This window comes from Anguilla rostrata, chromosome 13 (genome assembly GCF_018555375.3).
Source record: "Anguilla rostrata isolate EN2019 chromosome 13, ASM1855537v3, whole genome shotgun sequence".
NCBI lineage: Eukaryota > Metazoa > Chordata > Actinopteri > Anguilliformes > Anguillidae > Anguilla > Anguilla rostrata.
Window position 1 is genome coordinate 12,169,675 of NC_057945.1, and position 17,700 is coordinate 12,187,374.

General features: G+C 47.9%; 1 protein-coding gene across 1 annotated transcript in view; it reads right to left on the reverse strand.

The window, feature by feature from the left end:
- Positions 1-725: 725 nt before the first annotated feature.
- arhgef25b (Rho guanine nucleotide exchange factor (GEF) 25b) overlaps positions 726-17,700 on the reverse strand; it is a 35,460-nt gene continuing 18,485 nt past the window's right edge. Inside the window, exons 8-15 of the mRNA XM_064306096.1 lie at positions 16,355-16,447; positions 12,841-12,891; positions 12,109-12,186; positions 10,747-10,938; positions 9,805-9,985; positions 9,142-9,365; positions 8,189-8,362; positions 726-3,306 (exon numbers count right to left, since the gene is read on the reverse strand). Coding sequence (XP_064162166.1) covers positions 3,190-3,306; positions 8,189-8,362; positions 9,142-9,365; positions 9,805-9,985; positions 10,747-10,938; positions 12,109-12,186; positions 12,841-12,891; positions 16,355-16,447 — 1,110 coding nt within the window. The 3' untranslated portion in view covers positions 726-3,189. The remainder of the gene's footprint in view (positions 3,307-8,188; positions 8,363-9,141; positions 9,366-9,804; positions 9,986-10,746; positions 10,939-12,108; positions 12,187-12,840; positions 12,892-16,354; positions 16,448-17,700) is intronic.

The following is a 17,700-nucleotide window of genomic DNA, read 5'->3' on the forward strand; positions in this document are numbered from 1 at the left end:
TTCATAGTAAATTGAAGGAAATAACCTGTCGTTGTAAAACTTAGCCATCAGAGGGCGGCATTGTACACTTTACTTTGGTGCCGCTGTGGGCGTATCTCAAGGCAACCATACGAGTACATAAATGGAAGTACTTACAGCCCAGAAACGTTTTACTTGGGGAAAAAAGGTTGAATACACCAAACAACGAATTATTCAGAAAGAAATGCCAGTTCTTACCGCTTCATTAAATCCAAAAGAATCAGAACAGAACCCCAAACCAGATATCATTTGCAGATGGAAGAACTGTGTCATAGCGCGTTCCACTTATTCATTAATTTATGATGACCATGATAATGATGACGATTTGCTGCGGATGGCAGTTTCATAAATGGAAGGCCTGTAACAAAAAAAACTAAAAAAATATTCATTCATTTTTCAGGCCCTACCAAAATTTTGACCTGTGCCCCATGCTTCCTGCTGCATCCCGTTAGCCTCAAACACACAGCAGAAATGACCTCATTGACCGCTATTTTTTGTGAGAGTACATCCCCGGGGCCATAAATCTGCAGATAGTTAAGTTCATACTTTAAAGTGCTGTCACGACAAACTTAAAAAATACAATTTCTTAGAATCGGGCAGCGACTGGAATGAATGCTGTGGTCGTATTGGTTGAGATCACATGGCTCGAGCCTCGCATTGGGCGCACATGCACAGATAACTGGCTCCGGCTGGAAACAGGACGCAGATTCATTTCAAAAAGACAAGATTTTATTTGATATGATACAGCAGATTGACTAAATCAATCCGATCTCCTTCCCTTTCTCGCGATTTCGTTCGTCTCAGTTCATTCCGTCTCCGTTTTCTCTTCGGTAAAACATGCAAAACAGCAAAGTTCTGATGATCCTCGAAGGCGAAGAAACAACTGCGCCCGGAACCAGGAGTCCGTAAAGCAGGTAGTCCTTTCATTTTTGATAAAGACAAGTCCCTCGCACCATTTTCCGGTTTTAGAACTGAACTAGAACGGGACTACAAAACTCAACACAAATAACCAAAATGTTGCTTTTTCAAAATGGTGAAGGTGAACAAGGAGCACAGAAGGGTCGGGTTTAATGGTCTGCTATAGTCCTTCAATTTTGACTTACAATCAAATTCAAGCATTTTTTAATGCTTGAATTAATTGAAAACATAGTTTTGGTGAGTTTGGTGTTTGTAAAAAAATAAAAAAGTTGTAAAAGAAAAAAGTGTTCTGGTTGAAAAAGAAGCATTCGTTTATTGATTTGCTTTTATTTTCTCTCAGTCGAAATGAAAGGAAAATGTAGATGGAATCCAGACGATGGTGCCTTTGCCCTTCAGCGAGCTGGATTAGGCGCGGTGTGTCATGCTCTAACTCGTGTAGTGTACGTTCTTGAGGCCCAATCATCCAATTAGACCTTTTCACCAGGACATCCTCCTTTCCTCCGTTGATTGATGGCCTCATTTCTCATTCGTCGCCCTGATTTAAAATCGAATCGGTTGATGCATGCGGTCATTGTTACCAATCCCACAGCCAGACAGGCAGCACCCCCAATGATTCTATCGTACTGAATCATTTCCCCCAGATGTGGTGTCACTGGAGGTGACAGAGGGCATTATGGGAGTTAGCCACCGCCCACTCCATCTAGGGAGACAGGATGTAGTTTAGGTGGAGTTAGGAGCACTTCTGAGCTCACCCCATGTTCAGGAATGACTCCGTTCTTAGGTCTTTCTTAGGCTGGTTTACTTTGAATACCTCTTTCCGTGTACAGTTGTGTATAATCAAACACACACACACACACACACACACAGAGGTTTAATGTGGCTCATCATCCTGGTTCCAGCTCTACAGTGGAGGATAGTTATAATGAGCCAGCCTGGTTCAAGCTCTACCGTGGGAAAGGGGTATAATGAGTCAGCCTACTTCCTGCTCTACAGTGGGAAAGAGGTATAATGAGCCAGCCTACTTCCTGCTCTACAGTGGGAAAGGGGTATAATGAGCCAGCCTACTTCCTGCTCTACAGTGGGAAAGGGGTATAATGAGCCAGCCTACTTCCTGCTCTACAGTGGGAAAGGGGTATAATGAGCCAGCCTACTTCCTGCTCTTCAGTGGGAAAGGAGTATGAGTCAGCCTACTTCCTGTTCTATAGTGGGAAAGGGGTATAATGAGCCAGCCTACTTCCTGTTCTATAGTGGGAATGGGGTATAATGAGCCAGCCTACTTCCTGCTCTTCAGTGGGAAAGGGGTATAATGAGCCAGCCTACTTCCTGCTCTTCAGTGGGAAAGAGGTATAATGAGCCAGCCTACTTCCTGTTCTATAGTGGGAATGGGGGATAATGAGCCAGCCTACTTCCTGCTCTTCAGTGGGAAAGGAGTATTAGTCAGCCTACTTCCTGTTCTATAGTGGGAAAGGAGTATGAGTCAGCCTACTTCCTGTTCTATAGTGGGAAAGGGGTATAATGAGGCAGCCTACTTCCTGCTCTTCAGTGGGAAAGGAGTATGAGTCAGCCTACTTCCTGTTCTATAGTGGGAAAGGGGGATAATGAGCCTGATTCCAGCTCAACAGGAAGGAGTACAATGAGCCAGTCCGGTTCCAGCTCTACAGTGGTTAAAGGGTCATCAGCACTGCTGTGTTAGGTCGCAGCTGGAAGGTGCCACGGCAAGGCTTCACCTTTGGGGCGTTCGCACCGAAACCACGCCCGCTCACCCTGACCGCCCTGCACCGCACCTTCTCCAGAATCAGAGCTATGTACAATAACTGAGGCGCGAGACATTTCAGGTGTTGAGAGAGCGGGGCTAAAGCAACTGTCACCCTCCCAGAAGAAAACACACCTTTTCCTGCCCACTTACAAACAACGGTGTCTGCTAAAACAGCGGGAGAATAATTAAAATTCTCCACTCACACCTCTGACCCCAGTCGATTTGATACAAATGAACAAAAACAACAACAACAACAAAAAAAAAAAACACATCTTGTAGCATCCGGGCGTTTTCTTTTTGTGCCCGAACAGTAACAGTAAATAAGTAATGTCTGAAACGTAGAATATAGCGATGGCAACGATAATAACAACAACAAAAAAACGTATAATGAGCTACTAATGACGAGGATAATGGTGATAAGGGTCTAAACGGTGGGGACGCCCACGCGCGTGAGTCAGAAGGATAAGGGGGCGGAGTCCCGCGGGGGGGGGGGGGGGTTACGGGTCGTCCTCGGCGAGCTGAGCCAGGTTGCGCGAACGCGGCGCGTCGGACGAGCCGGGTGCGTGTCCCGCGGTCTCCCCTGCCGGAGCTCCGTGGCAACCGTTACTGGATCCCTGAGAGAAAGAGAGAGAGAGAGAGAGAGAGGGAGAGAGAGGGAGAGAGGTGACTCGCTGCACGTCACGGGCGCTGTCAGAACCGCCAAATGTGGCGCGGCGCGGCGCTCGCGGTAAGACGCTAATGACCAAACAGACACGTTGCACCCTTCAGGATCGCCAAGCCTATATATAATGGTTAGGGACCTGGGTTTGTATGGCAAAGGTTGCGGGTTCAGTTCTCAGCTGGACTGTATGTAATATTTGTGTAAGCGTAATTTTAGTCTGGATTGTATGCAAAATTTGTGTAATTGTAAAGTGCAGGTTGCACTGGATAAGGTGCTGCAACATACTGGCACATTATAGAGAAGACCAGGCTGAATGCAACAGAGCTAAAACATATTCAATCACTGGCACACCGGTTCCAATCACAGGAACCGAGAATGTTATTTGCTTGGCTATCCCAATTATGCTAATCCTGAGGATGAAACACAAAACAAACACAGAACAGGTGTAAGTACAATATGGAGTGTAGGTCTCAAAGAACTGTGGGGGAAAATGGATAATAAAAATGGAAATTTGCACCCTTTCTACGGTGGGGAACGCAGGACAGTTTTCCTCTCCAGAGTCCACGCCTGGGTTGTGTGGGTTTTTCCTGCTGCACAGTCGGGTAAGCAGCTCGGCTGTGGTGAGGTTTGACCCTCCGCACATTCCCGTCCACGTCACGGAATTCAAACCACACGCAACGGATCATTCCGGAAGGTTTTGGTTAAAGATATTTTGAGTCGGAATGAACAGCTCACGTTTATAGACGAGCAAACTTGAAATAAAAACTGTGTTCGATGGCAGTTAAGGGAAGCCCTACAGCGGTTGGTGGAAAAGGCACAACCTTAATATTTGCAATGGGTGAGATTTATAGTCGATTCAAATATTCATGTCGCTGATTTTCTGATTTCTTTTATCCCTTTTCATTGATTTTGCTTTACAGGCAAATGATAATCTCTCCATGCTTTGGCGGTCTTCAAAACAGTCATTTTAAAATTGATTACAGACAAGAAGAAAAGTATTTTGTCGTAATCTGTTGGTATCAGGAGTGTAACCATGACCTAAAAAAAAAAAACCTTTTATTTTGAAAAAAAGGATTCAAGAAACGCGTGTCTTTGTGAGAAAAATTGAAATGGACACGAAAAAAATATCGAGGACATGACCTCTGTGTCCCTGGTTGGCATAAACAAAACTGGATAGCATATGATTTAAATTAAAAATGTATTTGTTATTATATTCATGTGTTATTGGTGTGGAGAACAGGACTGACGGCTTCACACTACAAATCACAAGAATTCTGAAAGTTTGGCTTCTTGAAGATTTAAGATTTTTTTGTGACCATGGGGGTTGGCAACACAGAAAACCTTTGATAACATCGCCAAAACATTGATTTGATTTCACAGCCGAATAAACAAATGACTTGGAATGAAAAAAAAACACTCTTGAATACATTACATCATGTTGTGTTATTTTAAAACATAGCCAAGTTCCGTTAAAAAAAGACAAAATAGCATGTGTTTTTAAAGTGAAATGGCACCATCTTAAATTTGGTTTAGAACTCTTTCCAATTTGCTGCAGGATTTGAACACTGGTATATCTCATATTTGGCACACAGTGTCCACATCGTTGTTATTTCCTTTACTCATGAAACACCTGATGTAAGACTGTCCAATCTTCCTTTAAACATTAGGGCCCTTTCCCAAAGTGGGACATTTTAAAGTCCAATCACAGGTTATAAACCTTTGAAAATGAGTATTTGCAAACAGAGAGAACGGAAGAAACATATTGCAGGACAGCCCTGTTCCTGGAGATCCAACGTCCTATAGTTTTTCACTCCAACCCTAACAAATTACACCTCATTTCAAATGAAATGAAATGAAAACCTATAGGACAGTTCATCTTCAGGAACAGAGCTGACAGCCACTGCTGTAGGGGTACTTGAGTATCTGGTGTGTTTATAGAATCTGTGCTATCTCCCTCTCTTTATGTCCATAGGTCCATGACACATTGAAACCCACCAGAGGTCTCTCAAGTGCTGTACCAAACAGAGAAGCTACCACAGACGGGCCTGTAAGGAGTGAAAAATGGGGATGGGGGGGCGGGACGGGGGGATGGGGGGCGGGACGGGGGGCCAGCGGCATGTAAATGACTTAAACCTTTGAACGCAAAGCAGGTGAATGTCCCTCAAAAATCCTACAAATGAAAATTCGGTTCCTCAAATCAAGTCTTGTTTTTGTGTTCTCGCAGTACGGCACAGCATAAGCGCAAGCTGCTCTCTATAAATAGAGTCATTATGCTGCCATTACCCTAACAAACGCTGTTATGAGGAAAATGCAAATGGCTGCCTAATTGAGAAATCCGATGAGCGGAAGGGAAGCGAGCGAAAGGAAAGGATCACAGCTTCCCAAGTGATGCGCCCCCGCTTTTCATCTTCTGAAAAACGATCTTATTTCCATTCGGGGAAGGACCGGTTCACCTTCTTGTTACTTTTTTTTATTAGGGTCTAATCATTGTTCCTGCCAGCACAATAATTACTAGTTTTAACTCCCTGTTATCCCCTCCTCTCCAGCCGGACCCCTGCTGTGATGTAATTAAGTTTCTGTTTTGCAAAGCGGATGTGTAATGAGCATTAAACCATCCAGGTTTTTTGCTCCTCTGTACTACAGTGAGCGAGAGGTGAGAGGTAAATGCATGCAGACGTATGCAGAAAATCAAATCTGTCTGTCACTTCTGTAGATCAGAGCAGGGGATCATAGCAGAGAATCAGAGCAGGGAATCAGAGCAGGATCACTAACGAGTAGCTGGACAAAGAGAAAAGACTGTTGGCTGCTGCACTCTGACTTGTGGAAAAGTGAAATATATCATAAAACAGAATGTTTCCCCGTTTTCTTTTCAGCTGGCATGGTAATACAGCATGTGACATGCCAATCAAAGAAGGGAGCACAGTCAAAACTCACTCCAAAACACGACCCCCCCCCCCCCATCCTATGATTACACAGACTGGTTGCATTCTGTGGAGGGGGGGACACGGACCCTCCTGTCTGCAAATCCAGGTGCAGAAACGGCAAAATAAGTACGGAGGCGGAGCAACAGGGATGGGGAGGACTTGCCACCAATGGCGGGCCCATCTCTGCCTGACGCGCGCTCACCCGCAAACTCTATTAGGCAGCATTTCAGAATTCTGCCTCCTGACATTACCAACTTTACAGACTTTATGGCCTGTATTCAATCAACTTTTGACCTTAACTTTACCCTTCAATTAATGTCTTGCTTTTCTATTGTTTTATTCAGCAACAGTTTGGCAAGTTTAGCAATCGCCAAAACGAAACTGGTTAACGGAGCTTGTGATGAATATAAAAAAGAGAACGATGTACTTACAACGTTATAACGTCAGTTAAGTCCAGCCCAAAGTTTCAGCTGAGCATCGTAAAAGACCGCCTTGTACCCGTAAACGTCTTTGATGCGAGCGGCCACCAGGGGGGGTTTTGAGTTCATGCGCCTGCTGCATGCCTACTTGCCACACTCTAAATCCAGCCCTTTGGCTTTGGAGCACTTACAGTATGTGCACAGAATGCTTAGTCCCAGTATATCAGAATTAAGTGTGCGTAGTTTAATGTCTGATTCCATTATTACTTGGTAACCATTAAATTAAATAAGAAGAGCAACCTGGACCTTTCAACATGAAAAACTGTGCTGGAATAAATCATTTGTGTGGGGCTGTTGCAGGAATAAATAGAAAAATAAATAACTGCAAAAAGAATGCAGTTTGTTTACACCTATACTTCACCTCACTAAATATGTTTCTTTGTCTTTCACTGTAATTTTGATGGCCGATTTACAGTTTTCTCAGAATCCGAAATGGCCAATTGTATTCGTAGACCCATGTCGTGATTGCGATATCCTGCATCCAATCAGGAGAGTCCGCACCCCCCCCGCCCCCCAGTACTCCTCCTGCCAGGCAGACTGTTGTTTTGTGTCTAGAGTAGCATTTCCCATCAGGCAATTTAACCAAACTACTTTGCTTCCACACTGTGACAACCGAAATACGCCTCTCCCCGCAAAGACGGAAAAAAAGAAAAAAAATTCAGGAAAAATACACAAATGAGTTCCTGTGAAACTCCGGCGGCGGCGGCGGCGGCGGCGTCCGTTTGAGGACAGCCCGTTTCCCCGCGGGGCCTGACCGCGCCAGATAAGGGCCACAGCGCTAGCGCCGACCTGTCACCGCCGTTCCCCCCCTCCGCACGGCGGGGCCCCGCCCCCCGGCTTCCTCTCCGGCCCCCTCGAGCGCAACAACAGGATGTTTTTGAACGTGCGGGGGGGAAAAGCAGGCACCGAGAGGCTTCCTGCTCAGAGCGGAGAGGGAGAAACGGCAGAAAACCCAGAAACTGGAGCTCCAGAGCCCGCTGGACGAGCCCGGGTGCGAGGGCGCCGGTGGACGGCTGAAAAAATTGGCCGATCTTCGCGACATCTAAATATCGTCTGAAATCCATTACGCTAACCCGAGTCTTCAAGACTATTGTATAAATGTTGACGTACTTTACACGTAGTAACACGTTTATATTCCTTGAATAACTATATTGAATCAGGGTTGGTGCCAATTCCCTGTTAACTTGAGTAAATTCTAAAAATTTATAATAAAAAAATCTGGTCTTTAATTGAATTTAAAATAATTTCCTGAACTGAAAACTGAACTGAAAGTGAATTGCGTTGCACGACACTACAGAATTAATTTGTGGGGTCAGTAAGGGTCAATCCCACAGAAACCTCAGATGTACATGGGTGCTGGAGGTCAGGGGGGGACCCAACACGGCAGTTCACCCCCAACCCCAGCAGGGGGCACCGCGTGTGCACTGCGTACCTGTATACTGTGCAGTGCAGGAGAGCACAGGCCGTTGGAAATGCCCTGGCGGGATGGGGACGGGGGCGCTGGGGGGGAGCCACACTGCTCGGGGAAACCCAAGTGAACGTGCGCTGGAGAGAGGGCCTGGGAACTCGGGTTCGATAGCGAAGGGCTGTGCTGGACCACGGTGAACTACAGGGACACACAGGCAGGGGACAAACAGTCAGTACACAGTTAATCAAGCAGAAGCTGCTTTCTGTATCCATTATGAGGAATATGCAGCGATGCAATACTGTGACTGCTCAGAGGGTTTGTACAAGAGCAAATGGTTCTAAACACAACAGCAGTAAGATACAATCTACAGTATTATTATTATTATTATTGAACACTAATTTGTAGTTGTTCCTGTGACCTTCGGTATGCACTTATCGTACGTCGCTTTGGATAAAAGCGTTTAACTAAGTAAAAGTAATGGAACAGTACAGCTGGTGGGTGGGAGCTACGAAATACATGTGCAGGTGGTTGAGGTGAGCTTCTCCTATTTCTCATCATTGTAAAGTTCTTTGATCTAAAGAATAAAATAAAAGGACAAACTTAAATTGTACCCATGGCATATACCCTAATTCTTCCCCATAGCCAAGCCCGTTGGGTGATTAATCATCTGATTGACTGAGCACTGATGAATCAATAGGGTGATATACTGTTCCATTTCAATTCACTCAATTCAGGAAATGAACTGAAATTCAATTCAAGAATTACAAAATGCCCATGAGATTCCCTAAGGATTTTTCAATGATAGAAATTAATTTTGATGTTTCCTGAATCGACTTGACTTGAAATGGTACCGACCCCCTGCCCTGGTGGACACTGGCAAAAGCTGCCATTTTGGCTCCAGACGGAACGGGTTTGGATGAGGGCCAGGCCGGGGAGCGGAAAACATGGCCGCCGTGAAGACAGTGGGCGAGGCTGACCTCGTGCTGAGGGCGGGTGTCGGCCAGCCCCTGGCTGGGCAGGTAGAGGGAGGGCAGGGAGCTGTTGTAGGAGCGCAGGCAGGGCAGCCGCTGGCGGTCGATGGAGGCGGAGGAGTGGGGGCGGAGCCCGGGGGCGGAGACTGGGGCCGGGGGAGCCCTCATGGCGCGGCCCAGGCTGTTGGACTTGCTCTCCTTCCGCTGGTACTCGATCGGCGACTGCAGGGCTGGGCAGGGAGAAGGAGAAGGGAAACTCACACTAGGTGTGTAGACACTGCAGCCAGTCAATGGCTTAAATTAAGCACTCAACAGCTGAACCACACCAAGAAACAACAGGCACTGCGGCCATCCAGGAATTTGAGATCCGTGGTCAGGAGAACATCCAGCACTTTGTGAAGTCTAGTCTAGAACACCCTAAGGGCCCATGCTTCTAATACATAGCCTGCCTTGCACATTATTTGACAGGGAGGCGGGGCATTATTGGTCATAGCACCGCCCAAAGAGGGAGGGAGGGCAGGACACTCCCTCCGTCATCTGGGTACATGCAGTCCGCCTGCAGCACCCGCATCAGTTAAGCAGCGCTCTGGCACAGTGACCGAACGTCCACATCAGACAGAGGGGGAAAGGTTGCTATAGCGACGAGAGGCGGGCTCGACCGGCGTTTACCATTCAGGAAGTTGCGCTGGGTCTCCAGTATCTGGCCCACGTCCGCCACCCAGGCCTGGCGGATCTCGGGCGTGGCCGCCTGCATGACGAAGCGGACGGAGTTCCCGTCGGCCCCCCGCGACGTCATCGCGAACCTGCAGGGGTCGCCCTCCACGCAGTCCTCCACCCCGAGAGTGCTGACCTGGCACACGGAAGAGAGGGGGCGCCGCCCAGTCACGATACAGAGAGGCGTTGGTGTCGACATGTACGATGAGTCCATACCAACAAACTTAGAAACATGCACTCTTAATGACAGCGGCAAATGGCGAGTACTAAAGGAGTTAAATATCCAAATTTACCTATATTATTATTATTATTATTATTATTATTATTACTGAATACTAATTTTGATGAAACCAGTTTTAGGGAAATGATAGGAAATCATTGAGTCAATGCATGACATACACCGCAGCACAGTCATTTCATAACGAATTAGTCAAATAATCTTCAGTATTCATTTAGCAGCTCATTCAAACTGAATTATCCAAGAGGCTGCTTTCGGCCTCCCTCACTGCAAGGACACAAACGGTCACACGCAGTGAAAAAGCTGTAGTCAAAAAGCCTTCATGAAGCATGCATAAGGCTTTTATAACCACAGCATTACAATGTTATAAATCATTCATTAGCCCGTGTTCAGGAATCTAGGTCACAATGTCCTCCTTAAGATGAGTAATATCGTACGCTACGTCATAGTTGATACCCAGCACTATCTGTCTGATTGATGAGACCCAGAGACACAGAATAGCATCTATAAATATGACAGAATTTTAGCCGGCAGCAATTACCCACAGAATATGTTCCATGGAGGACTCTCACAAACATGGGTATAAAGATACGCGCGTATCCAACACGGTCAGGACACAGGTTGGCATGGAAACCCGGGGGAGGAGGGGGAGGGGACACCTTTATGCTGTTCTTGAAGGTGTATCCCGGCAACGAGAAGCCCTTCTTCCTGTCGATGGGCTCGCTGAAGATCACCAGCTGCTCGAACAGGAAGACCCGCCTCTCCTTGGGGCGTGGCAGGAAGCTGCTGTCCTGCTCCATCACCATGAAGGTGTCCTGCTGGAGAAGCTTCCCCTGAGCGGTGATCTTCCCCTGAGAGGGAGGGGCAAATGTGCTGTAACACTACATCTGTTACAGAGTCCCTTAGCCTGTGAGGATTTACACAGTGCCATGGAAAAGTATTCACCCCCTTCCAGATTTCCTCGGCTATTGCATATTTATCACACTGAATAGTTTCAGATATTTAGAAAAAAATGTAATATTAGACAAAGGAAAACTGAGTAAACACACTGCCAGGCTTGATTGGACCCAGCCCTGTTGAATCTAAACCTCACTCATATTGAACCTCCTTACCATCAGAGTGATGTAGTCACCACCACAAAGTTTCTACTAGCACACTATGCCACGATCAAAGGAAATTCCAGAAGAAATTAGAAAAAAGTTGTTGAAATGTATCAGTCTGGAAAGGGTTACAAAGCCATTTCTTGGCCCTTGGACTCCACCAAACCACAGAGAGAGCCATCATCTCCAAATGAAAAACATTTGGAACCGTGGTGAATCTTCCCAGGAGCGGCTGGCCTGCCAAAAGTTCTCCAAGGCTGCAGCGACAACTCATCCAGGAAGTCACAAAAGATTCCAGAAGAACATCCAAAGAACTGCAGGCCTCTCTAACCTCAGCAAAGGTGAATGTTCATTGGCTGCAGTTATAGCTCCTAAACGAGCGGCAGCCAGTTAAGTTCAAGTTAAATGGGGCAATTACTTTCTCACATGGGTGCTAAGGGAGCTTGATTACCTCTTTCAACTAAATTCAATTAAAATGTAAAAGATTTGTGTTGTGTGTACTCAGGACTCCCTTTGTATTACATATTGTCTAAAGATATAAAACCATTCAATGTGACAAATATGCAATAATACACAGAATCAGGTAGGGGGTAAATACGTTTTTACGGCACTGTACATGTTCCATGTTCTACCTGCCATGCTGTGACAATACAAATATTTTGTAATGCCAATAAAGCACATTGAATTGAACTGAAACTGAGAGAAAAGGGGGGGTAGAAGAGGGAGAGAGAGAGAAAGAGAAGCAGAAGAGAAAGAGAGATGGACAGAGCAAGAGGTGGCATTACTACTCTAGTGAACAATGCCCTTCCCAGCAGCACAGAATATTAGAAATGGCTATGGAACCAAAACCTCCAATCAGAAATGACCTTTGCACCAGTGGTAAAAGAGTTGGCAAAAAATCAGGGGAACACGCAGCCTTACCTCAAATCCCTGCAGTCTCCCCACGTTCATCATGTCATTACAGCGCTTGGGCACGAAGCACATCACCTCTACAGCTTTCTGAAAGAGAGAGGGAGAAAGAGAGAGAGAGGGGGGGCAGGGAGAGAGAGAGAGAGAGGGCAGGGAGACAGAGAGAGAGAGAGCGGGAGGGGAGAGAGGGGGGTGAATTACACTGATATACTCCTAATTCCCAAGTTGCAGCAGAAAAGTAAGATTTAAAGCACATGTAAAATAACACATAATGAAAGGGGACAGACTGCAACAGAAGCAAACTCCAAGCAATATTAATAGCAGAATCCTATGTTATTTGGCCCATTTTCACTAATCTGTGGATGAGGGGATCAGGGCTGAGGCCGATTCCATTTTAATTCAGTCAATTCAGGAAATTAATTGAAATACATTTCTTTCATCCAAGAGTCCTCATAGAACATCACGGCCATTTTTAAATACTGGAATCAAACTTATTTTCCAAATGGACTGGATTAAAACAAATTGACCCCCATCCCAGGAGTGGATTTTAACCAAACAATGTATGAACAATGCTGACACGTGGCTGTTCACCGAACAGTCACCGTGTTCACGAGCAGTGCCGTTCTCACAGTTTTTTTTTCCGTCTTGTTCTGTATTTACTTTTATTAATTTTTTGGTATAGTTTTAATGCATTTCCACGTAAGAGAAACCATAGAGAAACTTCCACTACGAAGCAGTCAGCACCTCAAGCTCTGTCGTGTCCATTCCAGCCTTGGTGTAGTACTTCAGGAAGTCCTGCAGGAGAAAATATGGCGCTATAACCAGTAATTCATTCAAAATAATTACTCATCACAATTCATTAGCTGCAGCCGGAGTAAGCGACACACAATGAAAAACAGAGTGTGACAAACACGCCTGCCACAGGCCACCGAAGTGGCTTTCTTTGGGGCCCTCCAGCACAGAGACACAGGGAGATGATGTTAAAACAGTCCACATTTATTCCATGAGGGTTTGGCAAGATGTTACAGCCAAGTGAGCAGATCTCAAACACTGTCATGACAGAGAAGCTCCTGATGTGGGTGGGGATGGCAGATTTAACCTGTGCGCAGTGATTACCTCACTACGCACAGGTGCAGCCACTCCTGTTCCTGGGTCCAATTAGCCTGGCCAATTATCTAATTATTAACCAATTATCCAATTGGCCAGGTCTAATTAGCTTGACCCAGGGCAGGTGTGGCTGCTTAAACCAGCCATCCCCACACCACATACCCCCAACGCCAAACTGAGGCCAGGGAGAATCCCTGGCCGAAGCCTACTCCCCCACCCCCACCCCCACACTCCCAACAAAGCCAAAGACAACAAACAAAAAACACTCCAAACACGCTAAAAAATTTAAAAAAGTCAGGGTGGGTGGCCCCGGAACAGTCCAGTACATGCGGTGACCCTCCTTCGTACGACAAGGCAGCCCTTCTTCCTCCTCCCTCCTGGAGCACGGGAAGTCCTGGGCTGCTCTGCTGGCTGGTGGGGGCGTCACCGGCTTGGGCTGTTCCAGGGGCTGTGGTGGGGTGGCTGGGCTGGTGGGCTGGTGGACTGGCCTTGTGGTGCTGGGGCCCAGGAACCCTCGTGGCTGTGGTGGCCGCCAGTCGGCTCTGCTGGCAGGCGGCTGCAGGCTTATCCCCTCATGGGCTCCGGGCAAACCAACCAGGCCAAAACAAAGAACGAAGAACAACCAAACGGACGAGAAAGGAAGCAAAACGGCGCGGCCACCGCTCGTGCGCCGCCCGTGGCTGACCCGCCTTCCCGGCCAAGTCCAGCTCACGGCGCGACCACCTCTCGTGCACCGCCCGTCGCTGACCTGCCTCCTCGGCCAGGTGCAGCTCCTCAGCGTCCCAGCTGAGGATTGCCTCCTTCCCCTCCCTGGTCATCTTCCGCTCCCCATTCTTGGCCTGGAGGATCCGCCCGAAGCCCTGTCGGGAACACCTCAGCCGCCCCTCGTCCAGTGTGCTTCCTGGCTGGCCCTCCTGTGCCTCTTTGCTGTGCCGGAGGAGCCCCACGTTGGGCGCCACTGTGACAAACACGCCTGCCACAGGCCACCGAAGTGGCTTTCTTTGGGGCCCTCCAGCACAGAGACACAGGGAGATGATGTTAAAACAGTCCACATTTATTCCATGAGGGTTTGGCAAGATGTTACAGCCAAGTGAGCAGATCTCAAACACTGTCATGACAGAGAAGCTCCTGATGTGGGTGGGGATGGCAGATTTAACCTGTGCGCAGTGATTACCTCACTACGCACAGGTGCAGCCACTCCTGTTCCTGGGTCCAATTAGCCTGGCCAATTATCTAATTATTAACCAATTATCCAATTGGCCAGGTCTAATTAGCTTGACCCAGGGCAGGTGTGGCTGCTTAAACCAGCCATCCCCACACCACATAGAGGTTTAACGAGTTCAGAAAAAAGAACAAGGTGTCCCATCTCAGCTGCCATTTCAAACGTATAAGAGGTAAGAGTACCAGTGTTTTATGGTAACTTATTATTATTAATGATAAATTATTAAACTATTTATACATAGACACAGATGAAATATATATTGAAAAAATGTTTCATATTCTTTTGCACAGATAGACCCTGTAGATCGCTTATTTTTTAAATTAATTTCCAAAATAATAATAATAATAATAATAATAATAATAATTACTACTTAATGATAGGTGCCATTGATAAAGTGTGCAATTTTGTGATGCAGAGGATAGTTACATTTTTTGTTACCGGGCTGTTTGTGTTAAAGTGTCAGGTGCTGCTTTGTGTTTGCGTTGCTCAGGTTACACTCACACGTCTACAGACGCTAACCTCAAACACCCATCAGCTGGTGCTGTTTCAAATGTCACACGACACGTCGGCTCGGTCAACACGACCAGCCACTCTCTCCCTTCCTCAAGGCACCCGAATACGCAGTCATAAGAGCAGGGGACGGCCAGCCGTCCTGGGGGGGGGGGGGGGGGGGTGGCACAGACCTCTCTGCTTTCTACTCCATTTCAACCCCTAACTACACAGCCGGCCTAATTATTGTGCTCCACCAACGCCGGCGACGGAGTGCGGGGAGCAGCCCTGCGCCGGAGAGCAGCCCTGCGCCGGGGAGCAGCCCTGCGCCGGAGAGCAGCCCTGCGCCGGGGAGCAGCCCTGCGCCGGGGAGCAGCCCTGCGCCAGAGAGCAGCCCTGCGCCGGGGAGCAGCCCTGCGCCGGGGAGCAGCCCTGCGCCGGAGAGCAGCCCTGCGCCGGGGAGCAGCCCTGCGCCGGAGAGCAGCCCTGCGCCGGAGAGCAGCCCTGCGCCGGAGCGCTGTTCAAAAACCACATGTGAACACCAAACATGTGAAGAGTACACATGTGAACTATAATCCCGTTTATAAGACGAGAGTGGAAAAAGGTAACCTATGCTATTTCGAGTGACACGTTTTGATTTGCACATTTAAAAACTGTAGTTCTCATAAGCCAGAGATGTCAAAATGTGAAGGGGGAAATGGCTCACGTGTGGAAATTTTCATTCACCGTGTGAAAATGTCCAGTTGACATTTTATTTTCACGTGTGAATATTTTAATTCACACGTGAAGATGTTAGATTCACGAGTGAAAAGGCGAATTTCTCGTGATTTTTTTCGTAAGGGTTTTGCCATTCAGTCCGAGAATCTTCAACTCAGGGCCTGGACTAGAGGTAAATCATTAGAGATTCCACAGCAAGGCTGTCCTGATCCTAGAGGAATGTTTTCATCTTCGTTTATTTACATTCTTTGACTCCCTCGTATTTCTTTCGCTGCCAGATTTGAAAACCTAGCTGTAGGGCTACCCCATCGCTACAGCTTCCTCCAGCGGTTTGGGAAGGATGTAAAATAGCCAGCCTGCCGATGGCCAGATGGCAAAAAAAGATTTAGGAACTGTGGGAAATTCAACTCAAGTGAGTGATGCCGAGCCTGGAGAGAGGGACACGTGTCATTGACACGCATTGAGGAATGTTGACATGCATGTTCCCTGCATCCCACAATGCACCTGTTTACACGGAAGGACCACTTACGGAAGAAGACTGCTCTCTTGCTATCCAATTCTATTTGACCGGGTCAGATCACTTTAAGCGATCGCTTTCGGCTCCTAGGGGTCACATGCTGCCCAAAAACACTGATCCAGGATCAGCACGGTCCCTGCACTCATTGGAGTGAGAACTAGGGGTTGCTAAGGGGAACCAGGATCTGTGGGTGGAGCCAGGCTCACCTTGAGCAGCAGCTGGTACTTCATGATCCTCTGCACGGGCTTGATGAGGAGGTCATTCAGCTGCAGGCGATGGCCCAGCTGCTGCTTCAGCTCCTGGACACGAGGGATGGAAGGACAGAGGGATGGAAGGACAGAGGGATAGGGGGACAGAGGGATGGAAGGACAAAGGGACAGAGGGAGTGAGGGATGGAAGGACAGAGGGACAGAGGGAGTGAGGGATGGAAGGACAGAGGGACAGAGGGAGTGAGGGACAGAGGGATGGAAGGACAAAGGGACAGAGGGAGAGAGGGACAGACAGACAGTGGAACAGAGGGATGGGAGGATGGGGGACAGATGGACAGAGGAACAGAGGGAGAGAGGGACAGACAGACAGTGGAACAGAGGGATGGGAGGATGGGGGACAGGAGGACAGAGGGACAGAGGGAGAGAGGGACGGACAGACAGTGGAACAGAGGGATGGGAGGATGGGGGACAGGAGGACAGAGGGACAGAGGGAGAGAGGGACGGACAGACAGTGGAACAGAGGGATGGGAGATGGGGACAGGAGGACAGAGGGACAGAGGGAGAGAGGGACGGACAGACAGTGGAACAGAGGGATGGGAGGATGGGGGACAGGAGGACAGAGGGACAGAGGGAGAGAGGGACGGACAGACAGTGGAACAGAGGGATGGGAGGATGGGGGACAGGAGGACAGAGGGATGGGAGGATGAGGGATGGGAGGATGGGGGACAGGAGGACAGAGGATGGAGGATGGGACAGAGGACGAGGCAGAGGGAGAGGGACGGACAGACAGTGGAACAGAGGGATGGGAGGATGGGGGACAGGAGGACAGAGGGATGGGAGGATGGGGGACAGGTTGGGTGTGGAAAGGTGTGATGATACATGTACTCAAAGAAAATTGTGACCCGCCGCAGTTCCATCACACACAGTTCCGTTACACGACGACCAGCTGACAGACTGCGGTCAACTTGATATTTTTTCTGTGTTTCAAAATACTCTAAAAATGGAGAGAAGTTGTGTTTCGACGATGCAATGCCCGCATCCCGGGAATTCAACACTTCAAGCCAGACTTCGAGTTAGACTAAAACGACTTCACACAGCTGAGCAACAAATGCTCAGACCTTCACACGCTGCCCTTTCTGCTGTGGTGTAGCACAGCAGGTGTAGAGACCGCATTCTCAGGTGGCAAAATTAGCAAAGTGGAGGAGGAAAAAAAAGCGCAAGTGGGCCAAGTTGCAATAAATATTTTTAGCGTGACTGCGCAGCACAGCTCTGCAATCACGACCGCCATGTATGAGGTAATGCGAAGTGTCTTGGCTGTACTTTCCTCTCAATCATTCCACCGC